Here is a 25,353-nt window from a genome sequence, read left to right on the forward strand (position 1 = left end):
TGAATGTTAACAAACTTTATTTGAAATTTCCTTGCATAAAATATTAAACTTGAGCCGGGTTGAACACTTCATTAGCAAACTCAAAAGTAGAAAAATATTTTAAAGAGAGTTTGACTCTAAAAGAACTGATGAAAGTGAAGCCACATACATGGGGAAACTGCTTTGCGGTAAATGACACCTAGAGTATCTTTGACTATAACAAAGATGCAATAAACTCTTATACTGTTAATCAACCAAAAATGCATCAAGCAAACTTCGAAGCGCTCTTCTTACAAAAAAGTTTGTCGAAATCTAATTTATTTTCACTCTAATCAAAAGATATTTTCTGGGTGGCCAGCGTGTAAGGTAGTGCCGAAAGTGTAACGAATGACTATAACAGTCATCGAAGAAACAAGTCCAGTAAAAAGGATCAAGCCTGTGAAGAGACTCCCAAGTGGGGTACAGGGCGAAAAGAAAAATCGGTGAGCCGGGCGAGCTATGGAGCGAGGTCTTCGAGCTCGCGGATTTTTGTCTTCGCCCTATACCCCACTTGGGAGCCTGTTCACAGGTTTAAAGGATCCAGAACAAATATCAGCCCATTGTTTGTTTGAAAGAATTTCCAGTGTATAAAGAAGGAAAGTACGCGATAGGAAACATTGTATATCTGAAGTGATGATGAAAGATTAAATAGACCTTGAAATACCATCACAGGCTTAGGTGAACAACTTAACCAATTGCGAAAAGAAAGCCTGAAAAAAATCAGTCAGGCTTTTAATGGAATTCGAATTCATGACACCCTGTGATACCGGTACAGTGCTTTACCAGCTAAGAGATCAGAGTTATCAAGCAAACTTTGAGCTAATCATCGTCCCGGAGTACGTAATATCCGAGTGGAGCACAAGAAATTGAACTTGAAATATTTAAAATTAACTTTTTTATGCGCGCCGATGACTAGACTGTAGTGGCCCGTTAAGAAGAACCCAACCCCTTCCTGATATTGTCGAAGATCTTTCTTTTTGTTCACCACTTCTCTTAATGCTTGACGGAAATCCCTCATTTGGCTAGCGTGCGCAAGAGTCGGGTTCAACAGAGGTGGTATGAAATTAAGGACAGCAAGCAAACGAAAAGGAATATATTACTATAAGAATTGATCACACATTGGCATTTAAACAGCACCATTTTGAGAGCAGTTTTAATAAGCGTTGTTTCAGCTTATTTTAGTCCTGACCAAAACAATAGCTCATTTGTAGCAATCAAAGGTAACTAACGAAAAATCAATAAAAAGAGAAAAATGAAAAACGTGAGGCATTCTAAATTAGGACAACCATGTATTTAACAATTTATCTTTGTTGATATTATCCCGTATTTGCGAAATAAACCTGACGCAGCTGGCTTCGAAGTAAAATATTCAAGAGAATGCTATGAAGAACACACAATTCTTTTTAATTGGCTTCTTATTGCAGTTAAATTTTGTCTTTGTATGTCTTCTTCGGGTTGATCAAGTAATGCCCATTGACAACGATAATAGACGGACAACTATTCAGCTGTTCTCTATTTTGGCACTAAACAAATAAATAAATAAATACGTACATACTTATTTTTCATACATGCAAATAGAAATAGCAAGGGTTTAGGGGGTGAGGACTATGATTTGTGCTAATCTCCGTTACCCTTGGGGTAACTATATATGATTTTAGCGGAGCCTTTCGTTTCGTAAATTCAAATTACAAATCTGTCACAAGCATGCGATAACCTTTTTTTTTTAAATATTGTTTCATTTAGTTAAAATAAGACAAGTGAAAAGAAACCAAGAAAACATTTTGTTTTCGATGTTCTCCCAACGTCAATATCTAATGCCGAACTTGACAACGATTTCACACAGAAAAAAGAAAACAGTCGGAGTGTTTTTATAATTATACCCTCCCAGTTTCCTTTCTGCAGCTCTTATGCTCCTGAAGTCAACTGTGTAAAATAGAGAAAAACCTACTCGATAAATTCTTTCACGCCAATTCACCGCCATATTGAATTGGGGCAAACATGTAGCAAACTACAGCGTTTGCTGTAATCCGATTTTCGGACAAGTTCAATTTCATAGAGTTTAAATTAAATCACGTGGTAAGTCTAAGGTTTGGTGCAATATAGGCAATCGCATTTTCAAGTTTGTGAAGTTCGCAGCAAAAATTTGCAGAAATATAAGATTCTTATCGCATTTAAAAGCCCCAGGTTTGACTAGTGAAATCTTTCTTGGTCAAATATCTTCTTAGTTTCATATGGAAATTATCTGTCACCGGATTCCCATACAAACACTGCAATTCACGACAATTCAAAAATGGGACCAATTTGCGTGAATTAGGGTTAATCAAACCAAGTGACTTGGTAGATCTTTTGGATAATAAAAATTTTCTCCAACAGTGCTCGTCTGCCGGAAAACAAAGTTCTTTAAGATACTTCTCTTAGGTTCTCTCCACTTTCCCCTCAAATCAAAGCATTTGAGATTAAGCCAGTTCTCCGAGGGAGTTATAAAGATGACGCAAATCAGTTAACCAGTGATGACAAGATGGAGTTATCTTGCCTACATTGGATTGAACGTCTCCTGTACGTAAGTTGAAAAGAAAGTGCAATTTGCCCCGACTGTTGTTTTGTTGGCATGGGGAAAGCCCTCTTAGGCGTTTGAAATAATTTTTAGTTGTGACTAAAGTGAGGCGTGGTTCTGCACATGCTTATTTGTTAGGAAAGTCGAGGAATAAACGCTATATCTTTTAAAATTTTCATTATTTACGCCACGATGATGATGATCACCAATGTGTAAAATTTTAAATGTTTACTATTTAAAAGTATTGACTTAACTGTCGGAAAATGCAGAGACATTTTTTGTTATTATTACTCTTTTCTAGCGAGCGTTTTAGACCCTTTGTTTTCCTTTTATCGTTTCATTTTATCCGTCAATATGATGTAGTTTGTTCCGATATAATGCATCCTCATTTCAATAAAAGTGTTCGTGTTTTTTGTAAAACAAAATAGAATAGAATAAGGCAGGTGCACACTTAGTCCGAGACTTGCCCTCCAGCAACTTTCCTAGTGAGACAAAACCTTGCAATACGATCCATAATACGATTTGGGTTTGTTGGTTACGAATAATTATTTTGCGCATTAGCATAAGTGGCGACCGATAACGCCTCAATTCCTGCAACAGTTCCAAAAGTAAAAATAATAATAATAATAATTAATTAATTAAACAAATTCTAAGAATTTGTTTCAGACGGTAAGCCTCGCTTTAGTATTAAAGTACGTATCACCTACGTTACACCTTCCACTAAACAATTTACGTTTAACTAAAGGAGTGGGGGTATAGACGTCTCTATGGAATAGTGGGTTCAGCTCATGGCCTTGGGCACACACGCTTTGTATCAAAGCACTTGCCACCCTCAGAGCCCTGTTATCTAAACGTAACTTAGTTTTCCTCCTCTATAACTTTACTAAAAATCCTTCGAAATTTAAAATATTACTTCCAGCAGAGCAACAATTGCTGTAGTTTTGTTGTTATGTTGCGGACATCGTTGAGCCTTTAGTAGTCTTTTAAAAGTCCTTCTCCAAATCCGGCTAAACCTCCGTACTAAACCGTTGGTGATCCACTCTTTTCTGATATTGCCGAGGGTATTTTCTTTTGAAGATCACTTCTCTTAATGCTTGTCGGAAATCCTTCTTGGTTAATGTGCACAAGAGTGGGTTCAATAGAGATGGTATGAAGCCTAGAACTGTAAACAAACGCTGCACCCAGATAAGCTCTCGAGACATCTGTGATGATTCCGTATGATCAACCAACACGGCCAAGAAAAATGGCAGCCAACAACCAGCGAAAATCACAACCATGATCAGTAAAACACTCCGCCCTCGCCATTCATGAAAAGCAGAACGAGATTCTTGTTGTAGAGCGCCGGCCATTTGACGATCACTTTTGGTGACTTTAACTGAAATGTAAAAGATATGTCCATAAATGTAACACATGAGTACCAAAGGAACAGCAAAGAACAGCACGATGCAGGCCTTGGTGTACATAACATCGAAATCCTCTGTTTCGTCGTAATCAGACAAAGATGACTCGTCAAGGCCATACCAAGACAACTGAATAACAGAAGCTGCAAATGAAAATAGCCACACAAACGTAATGGCGCCGGTTGCTCTCCATGTTGTGACAATTGAATCTTGTCTCAAGGTATGGACTATAGCCACATAGCGATCAAAGGCGACGAGAATAACATGGCACACTGATGACATGGCAGTGAAGCGAAAGAAAATTGTCGAAGACACACAAATGTTTATAATGTTGGTCTTTAAACAAAAAAGCAGCAGGGGAAGTCCGACCAAGCTTGTAATCAGGTCTGAGATGGCCAGTGAAGTCAGGAACATGTTTGTGAGCGATCTCAAGGCTCTCTTTCTGCAGATTAAGAATATCACGAGTCCATTTGCCACGACGATAAATAAGCAAATGAAGGATAAAAGCACAATCATTGATGCAGAAAGAACTGGGTCTTCCTGCAGAGATCCAGTTCCATTGCTTGATCGATTGTATGGAGCTCGAGAACTTGAATTACTCGGCATTAGGGATTTATCTGATGGATGAGGCATAACTAGTATCCAACAATTCGTGCTGCAGTTTGGTGGAGAGTGTCGTCCTCAGTTTCAATATTTAAACGCTGAACAATGATTTTTCACCTGTTTCGAAAAAAAAAGTAAAATGGCAATAATTTAATAGTTTGTATGGAAATAAGGTCAACAATTTGGGAAATTTGTCAATAATGGTAATTTCAACAGCCGCAGTTCTTTTAAATTAAAATGGGTGTGCTTAAGATTGAATATATTACGCACTGTATTTGGGCATATCACTAACCTCGTTGTTGATATCACAAAAGCGACAGCGCTCGCATCCAAAACAACCAAACCGGAAAAAACACTAACAAGGGAAGTATTTAAATGTCGCAAATGATATTCTTTTAGCAATCACGTATTCGTAAATGGTGGATTTGAAGTGAAAAAAATATATGAAAAAAAATTTTGGAAGATGACACACTGGTAAAACTAAGTACAGCCGATTTTATTTTCACAGCAAAATATTCGCTTTGGCTTGATAATATAACTTCTTGGAAGACAAAGACCCAGAAGGAAAAGAGAATTCTCAATTCCCTTCAGTCATAGGCTCAGCTTGACTGGCGAATAATACCCAGAGAATCGTGTTTCAAGTACAAATGGATTAACGTTTGCAGTGAAATCCGCCTCGCTGGTTTCTTCCTCATTTTAGGCCAATTTCCGGCTGCGTATTGTTGGTTGTAATGTCATCTGATTTCAAATAGTATCTTAAAAATATATTTACTCTTCTCTTTTTAATGAGAACAATGTTTTTGTTTGTTTGCTTTTTACCATCATTTTAAATCTGCTGTGTATAAGTAATGGCATGGCGGCATGAGGCCGAGCAAAATTAACGATTCATTTTCACGCGCGCGTATTTTCAAAGTTTTCAGTTCCAAACGCGACGAGGGCAATTTGGGGAAACTTTGAAAATAAAACAGAAAATTGATCTTAAATTTTACTCGGCCTCATTGCGGTTACGTGCTTATAACATAGAGGCGGAAATGTTCTTAAAACAATCGAGGCACTTCGTAAAACAGTCAACCCCGGAGTAAAAACACTCAACAATCGTAGGTGAAACAAAACGAGGAAGGTTTATTGTTAAATACATATATGTTATTTACCGGGCGGGAGGTCCGTATGGGAAAAAACTGTGCCCGAGGTCTTGAGTACGGCCCGAGGCCGAAGGCCGAGGGCCGTACTCAAGACCAAGGGCACAGTTTTTTCCCATACGGACCGACCTAGACCGGTAAATAACTTATTTATTTTTTCTGTTTGTTTGCTTTTTTTTCGCTGGGACGTTTGTAAGAGTGTAAGTTTAAGGCTGGAGGAGGAAAGTGGTAACAAAATCCTATGAAACAAATGTAAATAGGGCATCAATTTAAGTGGCATGTTTATAGGAAGTTTAATTTTATTTTCACTCGCAAGTCATCATGTAAAAAAAGAAAAAACCATTTAAGAGTCATTGAAATGACAATCCTCTGTCAAACGTCAAAAGTGGATGAATGTTGACACGCTGCAAATGATGACACGCATGTCCAAAAAGTCTAAAAATATCGATCGAATGATAAAAATTATGAATGAAGACTCAAACACGGCGAAGTTTACTTTTCTTAAAGGTTCGATACATGTTTAAAACGTCCCTGGATTTGTGAAAACTAACTTTCCAAAAGCAAGTTCAAGTTAATCTGAGTCTGAGTCATCTGAGATGATAATGTGGCGTTTTCGCGGCTTTGACCGAGCCGAGCTTTCACCACTGCTGCAAGGCGCTGTATTGAAAGAGAAATTGAACGTGCAGTCTTCAATTTTACTGATGTTCGAACCAGCAAAAAAAAACAGTGAAGGGATCCTCGCCTGAAGAAGCTTGCTTGTCTTCTCTCGGCTTGAATGGGTGCTGCAAGGCTTTGACTGCTTGATTAAGCAGTGCATCGTTTGAAGAGATGGGAGATATTTCGTTTCGCTGCTCAGTAGCAAGGACATCTTGGAGTGCGCTGGTGGTCGTCGGAAGCAGTTTTGTAGGAATCTAAGCTTTTTGAATTCTTATGTCCACTCCGCTGAGCTACATAATAAACAGGAATTTCTGCATCCATCAGCCTTGAAATGCAGGTTTTTCGCACAGAATAGTTGGTTACATTTTCAGGCAGTCCTGCATTCTTCGCAGCCTTCCTCAAAAATTCTCCGATCTTGTTTTTTCCGAGAGGAGCTCGACTGTACCACACCGGATCTGCAGGCTTTCTTTTGTGGTTTATTGTAAGGAAGACAGGAAGAAAGGCGCCTCGGGTCTCTTCATTTCTTCAGGACGATGGCTGGCGAACTTTAGATACAAATGAACTAGCGCTGAATACTTCTCTGGAGCGATGCAAGTGTAGCTGGCTCGTACACTCCGCCATCTTTTTTACGGACGTCCATGAAAAATCTGCACAGCAGAATGTTGAGCTCGTTAGGAGGAATGTTTTCCAAGGTTCTTGTCTCTCCACCTGAGGAACAGTATCTTCGCCAAATGTTCAGATCGTAAGTTGTCTTTTTTTTAATGTTATCAGGGCGAAGTGAGTGAATAAAATCTTGAATTTTGCTTAATTGCCTGTCTTGTTCAACTTCTTCATATTCTAATGCCGTCGTTTCGTTGGGGGTTTCTTCTTCTGGGTAGTAAAATTCACTTTCGCTGTGTACACTCTCGTCTGAATCCATTTTCTTCAGAATTAATATTTTCCTTACATATTTCCACGAGAAGTTGTTTACGTGTAACTATGGCCTTTGCTTGTAAACTTTCGCAACTATTTCAATTTGCCGCGAATAGAGCGGATAAAAATCCGGACCGTGGTCCGTATCGTAAAAAGCTGGACCGGTTACGAGCGCGCGATTAGCCAATCAGATTGGAGGATTTGAGATTCCGGCCCGCGGAGATGCATCAGAAAAAAATAAATGTTATTAAGAGAAAAATACAATTTTAATTCATGAGCAAACCTCATAGTCTCTTGAGCAAACTGACGACGATTAAATCAAATGTTAGGCATTAATTCATTCATTCACCTGCAGCGCTGTGAACCTTGTACCGCTTGAAAATCACTCCATGCACATCGATAAAAATAGCAAACGGTGCGTCCAAAGAAGGAACTTGCATAGTAATTTTTTCCTCTGAATTTGACTTGCTCCTTTCCCCCATTGGTTTTTTAACCAAACAAAAAATTCACCTTTATGCATTTCCTTGCAAGTTGTAGCACTTGATTTCCGTGCAATTTTTTGCACAAACAACCCCGCTTGAAAGTCAAACTCAGAAAAACTCGTGTTGGGCACAAAATAAATAAACCATTTGTAATTTGCATATTGTTAGCCAATTTATTTATTTATTTATTTATTTATTTATTTATTTATTTACTTTTAATGACCCCTCATAAGAATCTTCATTTTTGAAGGAGGTGGGGTTTCTTGGAAGAAGAAGAAAGTAGAAATGGCATGCTCAAGTAATCAGGAGCGAGTATTTATCCCGCTCGACCAATCAGCATTCCGTAATTTTACCCTCTATTGTTATATATGTACAAGCAGTTTCGTTCATCCGTTGTTTTCTCACGCTTACCAACTAACATCTATGGACAATAACAAGTGACGCCCGCTAAAAATTTGCCGAGTTCAGCTGCGGTCGATCAAACCTCCTGCGCTGGTTAAACTATATAGTGGCTGCCTATTACGTTTTCAATAGATTTCATCAATCCTCGGAAAACAGACGATATTTCCCCGATTTTTACTCGACTGCCTCTCAGAACTCATGGGTATTTGTCGAATTCATATTAGAGAGACAGACAATCGTCATTAGAAGACGCGAAGTCTGTCTCCTATGAAGCCGGTGAAACACGAGTTTCCCTTCTCAATTTTCTGTCTGAAATGACAAGAATATGGGACGAAAAACCTCTCTTACACGAAGAGACCCTCTTCGATTCACGTTCGATGGGTAAATCAAGAAACGTTTTAAATTTTAGACTTTACCCTTTTTCAACAGACTTTTTTTAATTGAGATTTTGATACAAATTTCCTTATTTTAATCAACCGTCTCTCCAGTATTCAAGACAACAACGTACAGGGCGCAGAGGAGTCCAGTTTTACTGCGATTCTAGGTAAATTCCGCTGGAAAAGGTAGTAGGATTTAAAAGTATGAACGCGACTGGACAAAGCATCTTGAGACTTATTATAATTTTGCGCCCGTCGCAAATATTAGAGACCTTTAGATTCCAGTATGAGTACGAGTGCGAGTTTTTCCAGTAGACCAAGAACTCACGAGAGGGTGAACCAGTTTCATCAGTTTGGCAGAGAAACGAGATAGCCGTCGCTATTGTACTACGAGTTTTTAAGAGAACAGCATAGTGGCGAAAACAAGTCCTGGAAACACAGGTCATCTCGTTTTCTGGAATCATAAAAGGGCTTAGCTATCGCCATTCAAAACAACTACGTCAAGTGCATCGTTCAAAAAGAGTAAAATGAAGCTTTCTGGGTTAAATTTCTTCTTAGGTCTTGTTCAGATTAGGTGCGTCTGCAAGGGCCCTGTGCCTGGGCATTAAAAAGCACGTAAAAATATTGCGGGGCCGTAGCCAGGATGAAACATAGTTAAAATTTAAGAAAGCGATCTCTGGCTAAAATGATTAAAAACTACGAGCTTTCGACTGCCCCAACTGCAGCAAGAAAGCGATGAGAAAAAATTTTAAACAAAAAACGTGAATTGCCAAATAATAAAAATGTAAATAATTATGAATGTTTGTTAAAAAGAATGTTGTATTGTCCAGGTAACGGGCAAGAATTGTTATCTGCGTTGGGTGTCACTTTGGTATGCCACGCTTCTAATGTTTTTCTGGTTCCGAAGGTGCCTTTGTCAATCGTTGACGCGTTTTCAAAATCAATGACATGGTTGTTGGACCAGGCGTGATTAGCAATTCTAGAACCTTTGGCCGCAGTTTTGGTGTTTCTCAAATGTTCTTTTTCTCGGGTATTGAAAGCTCTGCCGGTTTCCCCAATATAACACCACGAACAATTTGTACAGGGAATTTTATACACGACGTTGGTCTGCGATTCCATGGAAGATCGAAATTTCCGAGCTGGGAACTGTTGTTGTAGTGTGGTAAAATGTTTGTTTACAACTGTGACATCGTGTTTTTTGAGGATGCGTGCTAAAGGTTCAGTTACTAGTACCCGTGCCCAAAACCGAGGCACGGGCAACTAGTTTGAACGTGGACTTCGTACTTTACTAAGGGCCTCTACATATGAGCCCGGTAGGCGGGATGAATTTTGTCTTCTGTTCATATGGAAAATTTAATCCCCGTTACCGAGATGAAAAATATCAAAAAAGGTCCCCAAAATACCCGTGGAACCACGTTTCGACTTGTCAGCGACCTTACAAGCCATGTGCAGTTGAAAATGTTTCGTCACGGACAGTCCCGGTATCCGGGCTGGAGTGTTCATATGGGAAAAATTTCCAGCTCAGTTACCGAGATCTCGGTAACCGGGGCAGCCGGCCTTCTCCTATGAACACGTCGAAATTTTTGTAAAGAAATGAGTGGCGAGGCGAGATCTCGGAAACCGAGCTAGCCCAATTGGCCGGGCTCATATGAAGAGGCCCTAAAAACTTCAAGTCAAATCTCGTATTCATAGTCATACTCGTACTAGAATCTAAAGGTCTGTAATATCCTCGAGACAGAAGCTGACAATGAATTAGTCGGCTATGGCGAAACGATCGTCGCCGAACGAGACAATAAGGACCACAGTCGTTGGTGCATGCGTCTTTTGCCCTACGGATAACAGGGAACGGCAACGAGAACGCCACGGAGCAAAAGGTTAATGAGCAAAACAATTGATCTACACTTGCCTTCACATTTTGGTCCATTTCTATACCGTCTCAGCAAAACAAGAACGCGAAAAGACAAAATTCAAAGTTTTGTGGAGAAGGTGAGCATACTACGTAAGGTGAATGTTTCGTTCTCTTGTTCAACTTGAACGCTGCTGTTAGCAATTTAGTTCCTGGACATGGTTAGCTCACATTTAACAAGTAAGCGAGTTAGAGCAATTGACAAGTAGCTCAAATAACATTAATTTATATTTTCAAGTGACGTTTTCGTTGGCGATGTGTCGTCGCCGGCTTAAGTTCCCTAATAATGTTTCAACTTGAAATAACAGGAATGTCTGGCAGACGCGTGACAAGATGTTATGACGCTTTGTTAGGTGACGTTTTCGATCAACAAATTCAATTTGCACCTGCATTGGCTCGGTGAATTTTGACTCCTCTGCACCCGCGCAAAAACAACACTGGGTGACCGCTCCTTCGCTTCTGTTGCTAAGCCTCAACCTCGTTCCCAAGCTAGGGAAAAGGCCCTGAGAACGAGGTTGCTAAGCCTATCCTGTGGTGATCGGTCCGAGAACTGTCAAGAAAAAAACTCAAGACTTTCATACTCAAATTATTAATTCTTCAAAATTGATACTCGGCTTAGATTACATTCTTTTAATCAGGTCGCTTTTAACTCATTACAATTTTTTGATTTCAATAATTATGAATTAGGTTTTGTTGGTTTTGTTTTGTTTTGTTTTTTTTTGTTGTTGTTGTTGTTGTTTTTGTTTTTGTTTTGTTTTTTCCCTTGGTGTTCTCGTTATTCTATTCCCATGTAATAGCTGTCATGCGTATACGATAATATCCACATAAACATACTCTACTTAATATTAAATTATTATGATCATCGTCATTATCAGAAGTGTATGATTCGTTTCTGTTATTATTGATTATTTTTCAATTTCGTTTTAGAAAACGAAGCTTCTAAAATGGTAACGTAAGACGTAGTATGAATCCAGTGAGAGATAATTTCATGCCTCAAATTTATCCTCATTTATCTTTCAAGGACATGCAAAAAACGACGAAGTCGTAATTTAAGGCAATTTTACGGTCCCCAAATCCTATTAAGATGGTACTGATATATTTTGTCAGACAGATTGATGTTGGAGACGAGTTTGTCGGGCGTTTTCTAATACGAATTAAGCAGTGCCCTGTAGATATTTAGGCCATAATTATAACACTCTAATCTATGTTATCTGATATATTATTCTTCATTTTCGGTTCCTCACCTGTTATTTATTTCAAACATTATTACGTAATATGGAGGCCAACCTAGAAAATCAGATGGTTAACTTGACCTCCATCCTCAATCAATCCCTTCTTCAAAATTATTCAAAGCGCGCACTTTACCAGATTTTGCTTCACAAGAATGTAGCAAATAATTTTTCTAATTAGCCATGAGGAAATAAAGGTTGTGGTTGTTGTTGTTGTTGTTGTTGTTGTTAAAATGCAGTGAAAAAAATTGAAGTTAAACTCATTGAGTTTTCACCGTCCTCTTTTTAGTGTAGATTATGATTATGATTATGATTATAGTAATCATCATCATTATCTCTATCGTGTTCGTTGTCGTTATTACTATATTTATTTACTGCTACTGTTACCGTTATCGTTAAGGTTTATGTTGTAAGTAAACGGTTATGAGAAGAACGTAGAAAATGAATGGAAGAATCTTGCTGACGTTATTGTTCACATTTTTCATATATGATATATGAAACCATATTCTACGAAGCAAAGGTCATCATAAACGTGAATATCAGTATGATAAGTTGAATACTCCAGAGAAATAAGCTTTTCAAAAGCTGTAAAATTTACAAAGAATGTATGACTGGGTGGCAGCTACCCAGCCATTCGTTAATGTTGCAAAATCTGGATACTTTTAAAGATTAGCATTTCTCAAAAATTGTTTAACAAAACATTACCAAATTTTCGGTAAGAAGTAAGTTTACCGACGGAGCTCTTTCAATTTGTAGACTGCATTGATTTTTTGTTCATGCTAGTATATGCTAATTAGGCTGAACATGTAAGCTAAGATCCTCCTATAGAATATGACAAATCTTTCTTACAGGGATCTTTTGTCCACTTCCAAGAGTAAAAAACACTTGGAATCTCCTTTAATAGCGTTGGTTTAGAACGTGCGCAAACATCGTAACAATGTCAAACACAAGATACCAAAACTGGGCACTTCATAGCAAAGAAATAATTTTTTTTATCGATTTATCAGGTACTAGCCTATAGAAATTATTACGTCGATTAAATATTCAGATGGAACAACAAATCCACTGTTAGTCATTTGAAATCATTATTCTATGGGTACTTTTGCTAGGTAGTTCATAACTCGTATGAAATCTTGAATGATATATATCCGATTGCATTTCTAATTTCGTCATCCTTTCAACTGAACATAAAATTTTAGAATATTAATTGCTGGCCCTATTGCATGCTATTCAATATCACAAAATTCATCACAGGTTAACAATAAAAGTGACAAAAGCCTAAGTAATGCAACACTGGCCTTCTTGTAAAATACATTCGATACTGAAATTTATTTTCAGCGTAGTTCTCTTTTGATGTTATCCTCAGCAAAGAATATTATTTTGTGTTTGGTCTGTATTTATTTTGTATCACTATTTCAGATGTCTTTGTATATTGCACTTATACCAGCGGAAGTGTACCTTTGCCGAATTGACTTACCTCGGTCAGATATTACTTCTTTTTGCTTAATGATGTCTGATGCTATCAAACTAATATAAAACGCCAACGGGTCAAATGATCTACTATCTTTTCGGAAAAAAATTATTAATGTCAAAAAAAATTAAAACGTGTTGATATGAGGTGCTAGACTCTTTCAATACACACAGCCAAATAAGGCAAACGTAATTTGAAATGAGTTTGCCCGCAAACAGTCTCCGTTTATTCCGCCTCTCAAGATTAATCTCACGTTGATTCCATATATACATATAGAAACACAATCGGAACTAATGAAATTTTTAAAATTATTCCACCACTAGCCGCTTGACCCAAAACAACACAAATGATGCAAGAAAAAAAATCAGCCATAAGAAAAATATTAATTCAAAACATTGTTACGAATACAGAAACTATGAATCACGTATTTCAGGTATTTCCAGACAGGCATTGCATTAAGACTCCTTATTTGTTTATTTATGTTCCTTTCTTCATTTCATTGGGTATGACGGATTTTAAAAAGGAAAAGTTTGTAACGTTTCAAATTAAAAAAGGCACTGTTCCAGTTATAAATAATTTTCTTATAGTATTATTGACGATGATCAATTCTACAATCCAACTTAACATTTACCTGAATGATTGGCTCACTTCTTGGTTGAAAAAATGTTTTGCATTTTGGCCCTTGCTTTCAGTAAAGAAGCGACAAGAATACCTTGAATGAAACAATCAAAGACGCCGGTGGTAAAAGGCTTTTTTCTTTCCTGCCTGATTAACACTTTTCAATAAATCCGTCTAGCACGTTTGCGCATGTTATTTGATGTTGGGTTGCGTATTTATTCAAGCTGAAAATCGATGCCGGAGGCAATGTGTCAGTTCTACAAGAGAGCTTTGCCGCGGAGGCAATTTGTCAGTTCTACAAGAGAGCTTTGCCGCATTCAAAGTTTTCGCTGCCATCAATTTAAAAAGCACGTATTTGCATCATCAGTGAACTCTTTTCTTTTTCAAGGTTTGCCAAACTGAAATTAAAAATGTCATCTGATAAATTTGACCAAATTCCCTTCTGCAGAACCGGCTAAACGAATAGTACCACCAAAATGTGTCTATCACCAGGGTGTTAATTTGGTAAACTCAACTTGTCCCTTGAAATGAATTTTCGTTTAAAAGACTTTGAATCAAGGTGGGGAAAAGATTAAGAGCTTTAAGTATATAAAGGCACACTGAGCTTATTTGCCCTGCGGTGGCAATGTTGGTTTAATCTGGGGAATGGTTGAACAGAGCCAATGAAGTTCAAAATATATATGCCGAAATAACTAGACCTCGGTGGTAGTCGATCGCTGGGAATATGCTTTTTCCTCATATTGTCGGTTATTAGTTTTTCTGTTCACCACTTGTTTTAATGCTTGGCGGAAATCCCTCTTGACCAGCGTGCACAAGAGTGGGTTCAACAGGGGTGGTACGAAGTAAAGGACAGCAAGCAAACGCTGCACCCAAACTGGAGAATAAGACTGTGATGATTCCATATGATCACCCAACATGGCCAAGAAAAATGGCAGCCAGCACCCAGCGAAAATCACCACCATGATCAATATAACACTCCGCCCTCGCCATTCATGAAAAGCAGAACGAGATTCCTTTTGCAGAGCGTTGGTCATGTGTCGATCACTTTTGGTGACCTTAAATGAAATGTAAAAAATATGTCCATAAATGTAGCACATGAGTACCAAAGGGACAGCAAAGAACAGCACGATGCAGGCTTTGGTGTACATAACATCGAAATCCTCTGTTTCGTCGTAGTCAGACAAGGATGACTCGTCAAGGCCATACCAAGACAACTGAATAACAGAAGCTGCAAATGAAAATAGCCACACAAACGTAATGGCGCCGATTGCTCGCCATTTTGTGACGATGGAATCGTGCCTTAAGGGATGGACTATAGCGACATAACGATCAAAAGCGATGAGAAGAACGTGGCAAACTGACGAAATGGCGACGAACCGAAAGAAAATCGTTGAAGACACGCAGATGTTTAGAATGTTCATCTTCAAACAGAAAAAAAGAAAAGGAAGTCCCACAGAGCCTGATATCAAATCTGAAAACGCCAACGAGGTAAGGAACATGTTTGTGAGCGATCTCAGCGCTCTCTTTTTGCAGATTAAGAAGATCACCATGCCATTTACTATGATAATAAGAAAGCAAATGAAGGCTAAAAGCACAGTTATTGATGCAGAAAGAAGTGCTGGATCTTCTTGAACATTTTCAGTTTCATTACTTGATCCATTGTTTCCAGAACTTGAGTTACTCGCTCTGAATAGTGCATCTGACGGATGAGACATATTTATCGATAATCTCAGCTAAAATTTGCTGGAGAGTACCGCTCTTGAAGTCCTCACAAAGAGCGGTTGCGACTTTCACCTGTTTTGTATAAAAGTGAAAATAAGAATAAATTGCCGATCTTTCGAGGATACAAGTTTCATAATGATATGGCTCAGTTGGCTTAGAGATTTTGCTTGAAGAACCGCCCTTTGATATACTGACAAACTGAATACATTTTAATAAGAAATAATTATTCTTTTGTGTGTTATTTGGACTTACAATAAACATGCTACCCATATCATTATTGAAAAAGCTAGATAAGACAATTTTTAATTAGTATTGTTGTTTTTGTAGCATGTTTTGCAGATGTTTCTAGCCCCCGCAAACGACGGCATAGACGCTCACAAGAGAAGGAAATCCCCAACCACGGATAAAAAATACAAACATAACAAAAAAAGGGTGTTTTACTGAGAAATAATATTCTTTAGGCAATTTATGACTTATTATAGATGTTAGTTCAGACAAACGTTTCAAACTTCGTGGAGCTTTTAGTCGCTTTTTAATACCACTCCTTCAAAGCCTGTTTATTAATCCTTTTGTTTTTGCTAGATACCTGATACTCACTGGATATGCCATATCAATTCTTGGGGAAATTCAAATTTGTTTTCTCTTTTCACCATTGTTTTAAGATCTAATTCTGCCGCAGCATTAATTCTGTTTTCAGAATGTAGACGAGATCTAGACAAGATCCTTTCTCGCGTTTCAGAGTATTAATTTCATCCGGGTTGGTAGTACAAAACCAAGAGTCTTATTAAAACTGAAGACATCTATTTATTTATTTAATTTTTTTTTTTTTATTAGATCCATTAATTTAGAGAAAGAAAAAAGAAAACCAAATCTAAATTTATTTTATTTTTGTTTTGTTTTGATTAGTTTTTGTTGGTTCCCATGAAGTGTGATTGATGAAAGGGCGAGACAACCAAAATAATTCTTAGTGTAATAAGGTAAATTTTCAAAAACAATGTTATGTTTTGAAAATCTCGAGCTATAACCAAGCGCCAATATGGCACTTTTCTTTACTAATACGAAAAAGCTTGATTCTTTCATTTGCATGGTTCAGGTCATATCATATTCAGAGTGAGTCTGAATTTTAGTCTGCCACTTTCAATGTAAGAGCCGGAAGCATTTGACTGAAATCTACAAAGTATTTTTCAGGTGAGTCTGTTTATTATACTGTAAACAGGGTAGAAAATTGTGGACAAGTCAAAATTTGTCTAAAGTACAATTGATCAATAACTGATGTAGTGTGAGTGAGGAACGGCCCTTTTGACTATCGCGTGAAACGGTGTTACAGCATCATGAAATGCGTTCTGAAGTTAGGAAAATGTACCACAGTGATCACATACAGTGTCATTGCCTTGCGCGAAAGCAGTCTTTAAGAAGGAGTCTAAAAATTTGACAGTGTGCTTTCAATGCCTTGCTTATCGTCTTCAGGCCAAAAAGAAATATCATTTCAATCACTAACAGAACATCATTCATAAATTTACAAAAATATCTCATTTTGAGCTCAAGAGTAATTTGAGTAATTTCTGCTCTCAAATGCTTCCAACTGATGGATACGATTCTGTTTCATAAACAGTGCCAGAAGACAAAGACAACTAAAAATGCTTTCAAGCAAGATTCACACTTAAGGCCCCCCTATAACCTCAGTAGTTAAAACAAGTTCTGCATCCTGTTAAACATTCCATAGGAACTCACGAACTGCCATTTGAATAAGTAACAAGTTAGCCTTTCTTCCACAATGTCTAACAATAAAACGATAAACTCAAAAACGGAAAAGCAAATGTATTATTAAGAGGCAAAAATAAGAGATCTATTTAACGACCAGTGAATGTAACGAACGAATGCTGCCGGATTCATTGTCATTAAAGGAACACAAAAAGGCTCCAAATTTCACTCAAAACTACACGAATAATCACAGTCTACTAGGATTTTGTTCTTTTGTAAAATATGGAAAACGTTACCTTTCTTTGTCAAAATCAACCTGTCATTCAACTAACTTTTACAAGGCTATGTGAAGCGTCCTTTAGAACATTTCCTTCCTTCAGAAGAACATCAATTGCGCGGCGAGGGTTTAGTTTATTACCTTCATGTCGCCTGCATAAACGACATAAATAATATTTTCGAGCTAGATTTTGCATTCAGCTGTCGCATCTCTATGAAGTCTATCACATTAAATTCCAGTGTTTTGCGCTAATTTTTCTCTTTTGACGTGCTCTCAAGTAATCAAAGGACAGAAATGGCTGGTTGTAAATTATTAGACGATGTATGCACTGAGGGTAATTACTTTGGTGGGGAAGGCTTGAAGACAGGCCGGGCGAAAACTTTTAAATGCAAAGAATCCAGGATGGACTACATCTAAGAAATGTAGCAAATGTAAAATTATTGGATCGCCAAAATTGGCCAGTCTTGAAAAATTAAAGAAATGTTTCTGTTTGTTTAGTCTGTTTGTTTGTTTGTTTGTTTGTTTGTTTGTTTGTTTGTTTGTTTGTTTGTTTGTTTGTTTCAAGTTTACTCTCGCCTTTTCGGCGAAGTCACGAAGTTTGAATTACCTGCCGAATCAGCCGCTTCTTATCGTCAGGGCATTACATGAAATCAAGTTTCAGTCATACCCAGTGTATTCATCAGCAAGTTTGCTACAAGACAGTAAACTCAATTAAAAAAGGCCCTCAAACGTATTTCAAGTTTCGTTCGACTCGATTTAAGAGGTCGAATTTAACAGCTGCCTTTAGTCAAAATTCTTACTAGCGGCTGTAGGACTGGGAAAATCCAAAACAGAATTAAAGTATTAAAATGTAGTCAAATTCAGTTAGGCACTAAAAGCAGAAGGACAAAGTTTAAAATCAAGTTGTGCTACTTGCCGTGCAGTACAACATAGCTCTGAGAGCTTGCCGCGTGCACGAAACTATCTTAGTACTACCACCGGCGGTTTTTAAGTCTTGCCAAAGTCAAATTTAATCTGTCTTTTACATTGGACACGGGCCGGTAGCATGTCACGTCTAAAACCAGCCATACTCAGCTCGCTCATATTTCATAATTTTTTTGCGTTTCCAGTCTCGTGAAAAATACAATTAAGTGTAGAACTGAAATCAGCCTCTCAGGACAAGTCATTTTGGAAAAAGACAAGGGCCACTATATAATTCATGGCAAATTTTACGTAAAACAATGTGTATGAAACTAATTTCCTTGAAAACCGATTCACGTCCGGTCTTCCGGTAGAATATATTGCTGTTCAAATCTAAAGACTGTAGACACGAAACAATCGGTACGCCTTTAGGTTTCAATATGGTATTTATCAAACAGCAGTCGACTTTAAGTCTAAGTTTCTCCTGGCGAAAGGTTTGCACCGTTTTCTTCTGGTTCTTATTGTGGAGATTTTAATATTTATACATGCTTAAGATAATAAGGGTTTTGACGTAGAAGGCAAGCCTCAGAAATTATGACTGTGTTTAAATTATTGCAATGGGAAAACTGTCGCTGTCGACGGCCAATTCAGTAAATTTCAACTTATTCACCTATCTACACTGGCAAATCTCTTGTATTTCTTTGCGGTTCAGCCGGTGCGACTGAAGAACCGTAAAAATGTGCTCTGTTTCTTGAGGGGAAAGTAACAATCAACTTACCTCGGTAGGAGTTATGTACGTGCTTCGAGTAATACTCTCGGATAACTCAGTTTCAGAAACAGTGGCTTTTTCCAACCATGCAGCTGTTTGCAGCTTTGCTAATTATTAGTTTTGGAATAGTTCAAATTAATTATCGCCTTTTCTTTTGAATGAAAATGATAGTTAACTTTAACACTTTTAATCTCCTTTACTTTGAAATAGGATAAACTGAATAAATAATTAAAACAAAATCATAAAGCCGAGGCAACCAAAACATTTCTGGTTTGCTGAATTTTGGACATTTTATTACGGACTAATCACGCTTAGTCTTCAATTTGAGAAAAAACATATTTCACATCTACATTTCCGACGTTGAATTGAAAGCAGCCAGAAACACAGCTTTAATGGAAGTTTTACAAACGGTGTTAAGTTTTTACTTAAATGAACGGAAGGAAATGCTATCGACTATTCTTCTCCACAAACGTGTTTTGTTATTGAGATAAGTCTACCAATAAATTGAAACAATTTCCAATTTCCAGGATGCCAGTTGGGTGTTTTAAAATCGTTGTTATTAAACATTTCCGACAGCTAAAGGCTTCAGACGGATTTAATTTGTTGGGCCTTAATTGATGTAGTTAGTCAACGATTGTCCGCAAGAGAAGCAGCCAATCAAATTGTAGTCTGCTAGAAATCCTGTTGATTAGCCTCATTTAGAGCGGACGATTTTGTGGTCTTTACTCACTAAACACCTTTATACCTTTAACGAGCGTCAATTTAATTTTGGCCAACCTTTTCGTAAAGATATTTCAATATTTTTTCGCAATCATCGAGGAAAGCACGTTTCCAACGCTAAACTCTCTTTTTATATAAGATTGTCTACTTTTGGCGCTGAAGCAGAACGTTCTTATTTTATTTACATTTTTTTTTTTTAGTTTTTATTTTTATTTATTTATTTATTTTTTTATTTCTTGCAATTTGAGCCTGAAAGGCGTTCTTAATTAATGTTCTTTTGAATTATTTCAATAAATCAATGTGTACATGACCAGGAACCCATCAAAGAGAATAATTCGCCGTAATGTGGTTTCAAGTTTCTATTGTGAGGTACTCTCATGACAACGGACGTGGCTTAGAAACGGCCGCCATATACGTCTCTGCAGGCTATATGGTTGTCACTCAAACAAGAATAACCGTTGTTCAGCGATCAGAAAAATTTACGCTGATGACAAGGCATGACCAGCCACAATGCACCATACAGTATTTAGGTCCTGTCACCCAAACAGAAAATTCCATTTTCTGATGCTGAACATTCAAAATGACGTCGCTGGTAACGTGTTTGGAATACGACACTGGAGCCCGCTAGATATGCCACAGTGCATTTTTAATCACATTAGAATAAACAAATCAGTATAATCAAAGACCGGGAATATGGAGCATGACGCTCCCAATCGCCAGTTCCTGTCAAGCTCGGGAAGTATACAATGCAGATAGACTGCTTATGTCCAGAATCAGCAATACCGGTATTTTCATAGTAGCAATAGTACAGAAGCTCTTCTACACAAAATTGAAGACGACACACCCGATAGCTTGTTCTAATCAGATGAAACACCCAGAAAAGAATATGTGCGCAAAGGAGCGACTGGCGTCACAGATGCCTACGTAGAACCCCCTCATGATACCACTCATGATACCACTTACATTAGCATGAACACGTTTATATTACGGAAGCTCTACTACGGGAGAGCGAAGGCGAAACGCCCATTCGCTTGCTGTTATCAGGCGAAACAAACAGATAAGAACATGTACAAGGAAAACAACACCAGAGCCAACTGATAACGTCATAATTAGCAACCTCGTTCCCAGGGTCCCTGAGAGACACCGGGAACGAGGTTGCGTCATTGGCATCAGACATCAAAATGATCAAATATAACAGAAGCTCCTTACGCCAAAACGAGGGTGAAACATTCGATCGCTTGTTCTTATAAGGTGAAGCACCCGGATAAGAACACGCGAAAAAGGAGCAACCGCTCTAAATGTCCAAACTCAGTTATACAAATTATGGTACGTGTACTGTGTTAAAATGAAGGAAAATGATAAAACTACAGAAGCCTGGCCTTCGACACAAACTGACGCAGTCGCCGTAGTACTTGCAACTGGCTTCTACTGCAAATTGATTCTTCGAAAAGAGCTTGCTGGCTGCTAAGGGGTAAGTATCCTTACCCGTACATATTAGCTCCTAAAGAAACGCTACACGATAATGATTCATGATGAACTTATAAACTCAGTTATCGAAATACCTATCAAATCGCGGGCTACGCCGGACTCCATGTCGCATAGACAGGAATAGGGAATTTTAGCAACGCGACGGCGACAGCAACCAGAACGTCAAAAAAGCAACAGGTTTTGTAACACAAACAACAACTCGATACGTGTAATACACTTTTTGGTACATTTCTTTGCCGTCACTGCACGAATAGGACGTGAAATTTCCTGATGGTACGTTCTGTGGAGGACGTAAACACACAACGGATAATTTTTCTTTCCCCGTCTAAACTTGGATGCGGTCGCCAAAAATTCATCTCCAGAAAATTTCACCTACATTTGACATTTAAAGCAAGATGAAATAATTGCGACGATTGCTTAATTTCCCTAATGTCTAGCCAGGAACCAAAATCAATTGACATGGCTGAATGTAAATGATTCGTTCTTAATGACCGGACAACACTGGGTGAAATATTCTGGCCTGCTACGGTGCTACCATCGACCATACCTGTGCAGGAGGCGTGTCACGCATGAACCTAGTAGCTACAGTAGGTAGCACTACTGTTTGGAAGGTCACAGGTTCGATTCCCTTCAGGGACTTAGAATTTTTTCGATGTTCCATGTTCGTGACATGATCAGCATTACTGTTATAAAAGAATAATAATTGTAGTTCTCAGTGTGCATTTCGACAAGCCTCGATGCGTTTACTGAATGCATCTAAACTACAATTAAAAAAAGCAAGTGATTACTACAGCTTTTAAACCATTCATGTCTCTTCTTTCACGACACGGCTTTAATTTTATCTTCTTTTCTCCGTTCTTTATTCAGACCATCCTCATAGAAATGCTTCCCTTCCGATCCCATCAACCTCTTTGTCGTCACACCATGGGCTGGTCGAATGGTTGGGAGTTTATTCGTAGCACGAATTAAGTTCGAGTCACGAGTCAAGTTGCACTCAAGACTGCCTTCAACTTTTTTAATGTTTTCTTAGTTTGCATTGGTTTCTTGTATCAGAAAGGACACCAGTGATGATTAAATACGATTCAGTATCAAAAGTTCCACTTCATTTGTTCGCAGTACGTTCAATTTTCGTCTGAGCTATTTGCTGTTTCCGGCGCGTTTCTTATCTAGCCGTTACTTTTAGAAGCTTTCCTGAGAAAAAGTAGGTAAAGAGGACTGCCAAAAATTAAACGTTCTCCGTCCTCGGAAAAAAGGCAGCAGCCTCAGCGCTTTCTTCTACCGCAAAAACAATTGCTAGTCTAGGCCGGTCAGTCGCAAGTAAGTAAGTAAGTAAGCAAGTAATGAAATAAATAAACAAACAAATAAATAAATAGGAGAAGCAGAATGATTTGACAAAGATATCAAAGAGACAAAGAGGGCCAGATTTCAAGGACTCAATATGGACTTATGGAATTGCAGATACATTAACTGAATTTTATACTTAAGTAATCATTAAAAGACTTTAACCTTAGCAATAATTGTGGAGATGTCTCGATATTAATCTTTATCTTCCAAAATCCGGTCAAGATACGGTAGGTTTCTTTTAAAAGATTTCTTAGGCACATCTCGAAGATCCCATTCCAGAGCTTTCTACTGATTGTAGCAAAAGCAGTTGTGAAAAGATGTATGCTTGCACATACATTAACGAATTAGAGGCGAAATTTTCACAAAATATAATAAAGGGAATTTCTGCAGGCTTTTTTAGCAACTGGTTAACGGTTTCGTTTATTAAATTCTCAGCCTCGGATACTGATGCATTTCTGGCGTTCTGATTGGTTCACTAAAACCCGGTTATCAGCCCATATACCGTAGTTTGACCTTATATGGAAAACGATTACCCCAGGTGTTGCTAAGCTAATTTTTTTTTTCCGCGGGAAGCGAAAGTTTCTTCGGAAAATGGAGAAAAAAGGAAATGAAAGAAATACCAGACAATGCCATCTCGATATAACTACAATAAAAGCCACAAAGTTCGGTATGACACTATTCAATGGTACGTCTCTCTGAAGTTTCCTTTAAAATCAGAAAAATTACACGATTTTACGAATTAGATCACATAACAGCAACAACAATAACCGGTTACCTTCAAAGTTTTCAGGATGGCTTGCAAATCCTGGAGGTAAGAGGTTAGGACCGATGGAAGAAATTTCTCAAGAAGAGCTTAATGCCTGCCTTTACGTTTCTACGCATTTACGAGGACTCCAGTTACAAACGTTCATCTATAAAATCCGTACGAGCGGCGGCGATAATGTTCGTTTCCGTCGCTCGGCACCACTCAGCAAAACATTTGCACAACTGTGCAGAGCTCTTACGCTTCTCGATAAGCTTGAAGTTTAAAAACGTACACTGAATGCTTGTCTCAGGGAGGTTGTACTTCATACACTTGGACGTGCCTTCACGCCTCGTTGGCTATTTACCATCTCATATCCAACGCGCGCTCATGGAATAATTGTTAAAATAAAATATATCTGCGATGTCTTCCACGTCTTTAAATTTTCAACAGTAATTCATATGCGATATTTCATATATTTATCTCTCATTACTAATAGTACATTTATTCCAATTTATTCATCCTCTATGCATAATAACCAGCTGCCGTTTGGCTAAAAGGCTTATTTGGTAGAGAGCTACACCAGTATCCTAGAGCTCATAGGTTTGAATCCCGTTGAAGCCCGATTTTTTCCAGGTATTCTTTTCGCATTTGTTTAAGTTGGTTACATAGCTGTGACAGTCTTCCACGTGCACATCTTGACTGAAATCTTTCTTCCGCAGTTCACATATGAAATTTCATATATTCATTCACGTTTTAACAGATAATAAATTGTGTTGTAGTAGACCACTATCTTGTTTTGCTCGCGAAAGTTATTGTTTTAAACTATGACGGCAACCGAGGCAAGATGGCGGTCAAGCAACGCGAAACCTGACCTGACAGACTTTTACATATTGCTCCTGTTATTATATTTTGTGAAAAGTGATTCGGTTTCTTATACCTCAATCGTGTGTAGGAAAGCATGGAATTCTTCCAAAACTAATGCATGGTAAGGAGTAGCCTATGGGCTATTTGTTTTTAGAACTCCGCTTATACGGTTCGCACTTGTCACTTGTTCTCTGGCAGTAACATTCATCATTGAGATAAGCCATGTTAAGTCAAATGGAACTGCTAGGTTTTATTCGCCACTGGCAAGGCTAAAAAGATGTGACTCGTGACTTGAAATCATGAATTAAACTTGCCTCAGGCGCCGACGAAGGAGCATTGACAAATTAAGTATTAAGACGTGATCAAGGCCCGCTTGAAATTCAGATTTAATAAATCTGAATTTCAGGCGGACCTTGATCACGTCTTTACCGCGTAACTGCCATTTTGCAATGAGCCCGGCGGTATCACTGCAGTGCCGAAACGAGGTATAAAAACTCATTTTAGACATAATCTAATTTCTCACCTGATACCGCAATTCCGGGTATCTTCTGCGCGCCAACACCCAACTAAATTGAACATAATAATATCACATTAAAACATGTATGTAGTTGTTTGTAAATACAGTAGAAACCGCAACTCGGGGCTTACCCGATAACCATTTTTTTATCTCCTCTATGTCGGTCGACTAAAAAGTCCAAGGATTTATTGTATCCTGTCTTCACATCACAACCGTACACAAACTCTGCATATACATATTATAAAATTTCCAATATCGCACCTTTTGTTATTATTGATTGCAAACACGAGTTGCCGTTAAGAAAAAAAAAAGGATATTCAAGAATTGAGTTCAGGGTGAAAACCTAAATTTAATCTGTGAGCAAATCTGAATTCAAGTCAAACATCGAGAAATGATGCGTTATTAAAGAACGCATATTACCCTCAAAATCCTACCTTTCGTGACTATGCGTCGCAAAAAAATCAGTAAGTTCAAAAGATATACCGCTCTTCGTGGACTGAGACACTGATGCCGGAAATTACCTTGACAGGTCTGTACA

The 25,353-nt window shown here is 38.0% G+C and overlaps 2 protein-coding genes across 3 annotated transcripts; both read right to left on the reverse strand.

Annotated features, from left to right (window-relative positions):
• Window positions 1-629: 629 nt before the first annotated feature.
• LOC146484957 (beta-2 adrenergic receptor-like) lies at window positions 630-25,353 on the reverse strand. 2 transcript variants are annotated; one of them, XM_085103836.1, is made up of 3 exons: window positions 24,947-25,353; window positions 24,822-24,864; window positions 630-4,692 (listed from the first exon to the last, which is right to left on the reverse strand). In XM_085103836.1, exon 3 carries the CDS (start codon window positions 4,603-4,605, stop codon window positions 3,580-3,582), a length of 1,026 nt encoding a protein of 341 aa, XP_084959962.1. In that variant the 5' UTR covers window positions 4,606-4,692; window positions 24,822-24,864; window positions 24,947-25,353; the 3' UTR covers window positions 630-3,579. The 2 variants fall into 2 exon arrangements, with proteins under 2 accessions (XP_084959962.1, XP_084959961.1); XM_085103835.1 differs by lacking the exons at window positions 24,822-24,864; window positions 24,947-25,353 and adding an exon at window positions 10,837-10,911.
• LOC146484958 (histamine H2 receptor-like) lies at window positions 14,456-19,216 on the reverse strand. The gene is made up of 2 exons (XM_085103837.1): window positions 19,147-19,216; window positions 14,456-15,562 (listed from the first exon to the last, which is right to left on the reverse strand). The coding sequence occupies exon 2, from the start codon at window positions 15,481-15,483 to the stop codon at window positions 14,461-14,463; it is 1,023 nt and encodes a 340-aa protein (XP_084959963.1). The 5' UTR covers window positions 15,484-15,562; window positions 19,147-19,216; the 3' UTR covers window positions 14,456-14,460.

Source organism: Pavona decussata, unplaced genomic scaffold (genome assembly GCF_977016875.1).
Source record: "Pavona decussata unplaced genomic scaffold, jaPavDecu1.1 SCAFFOLD_28, whole genome shotgun sequence".
NCBI classification, from domain to species: Eukaryota; Metazoa; Cnidaria; class Anthozoa; order Scleractinia; family Agariciidae; genus Pavona; species Pavona decussata.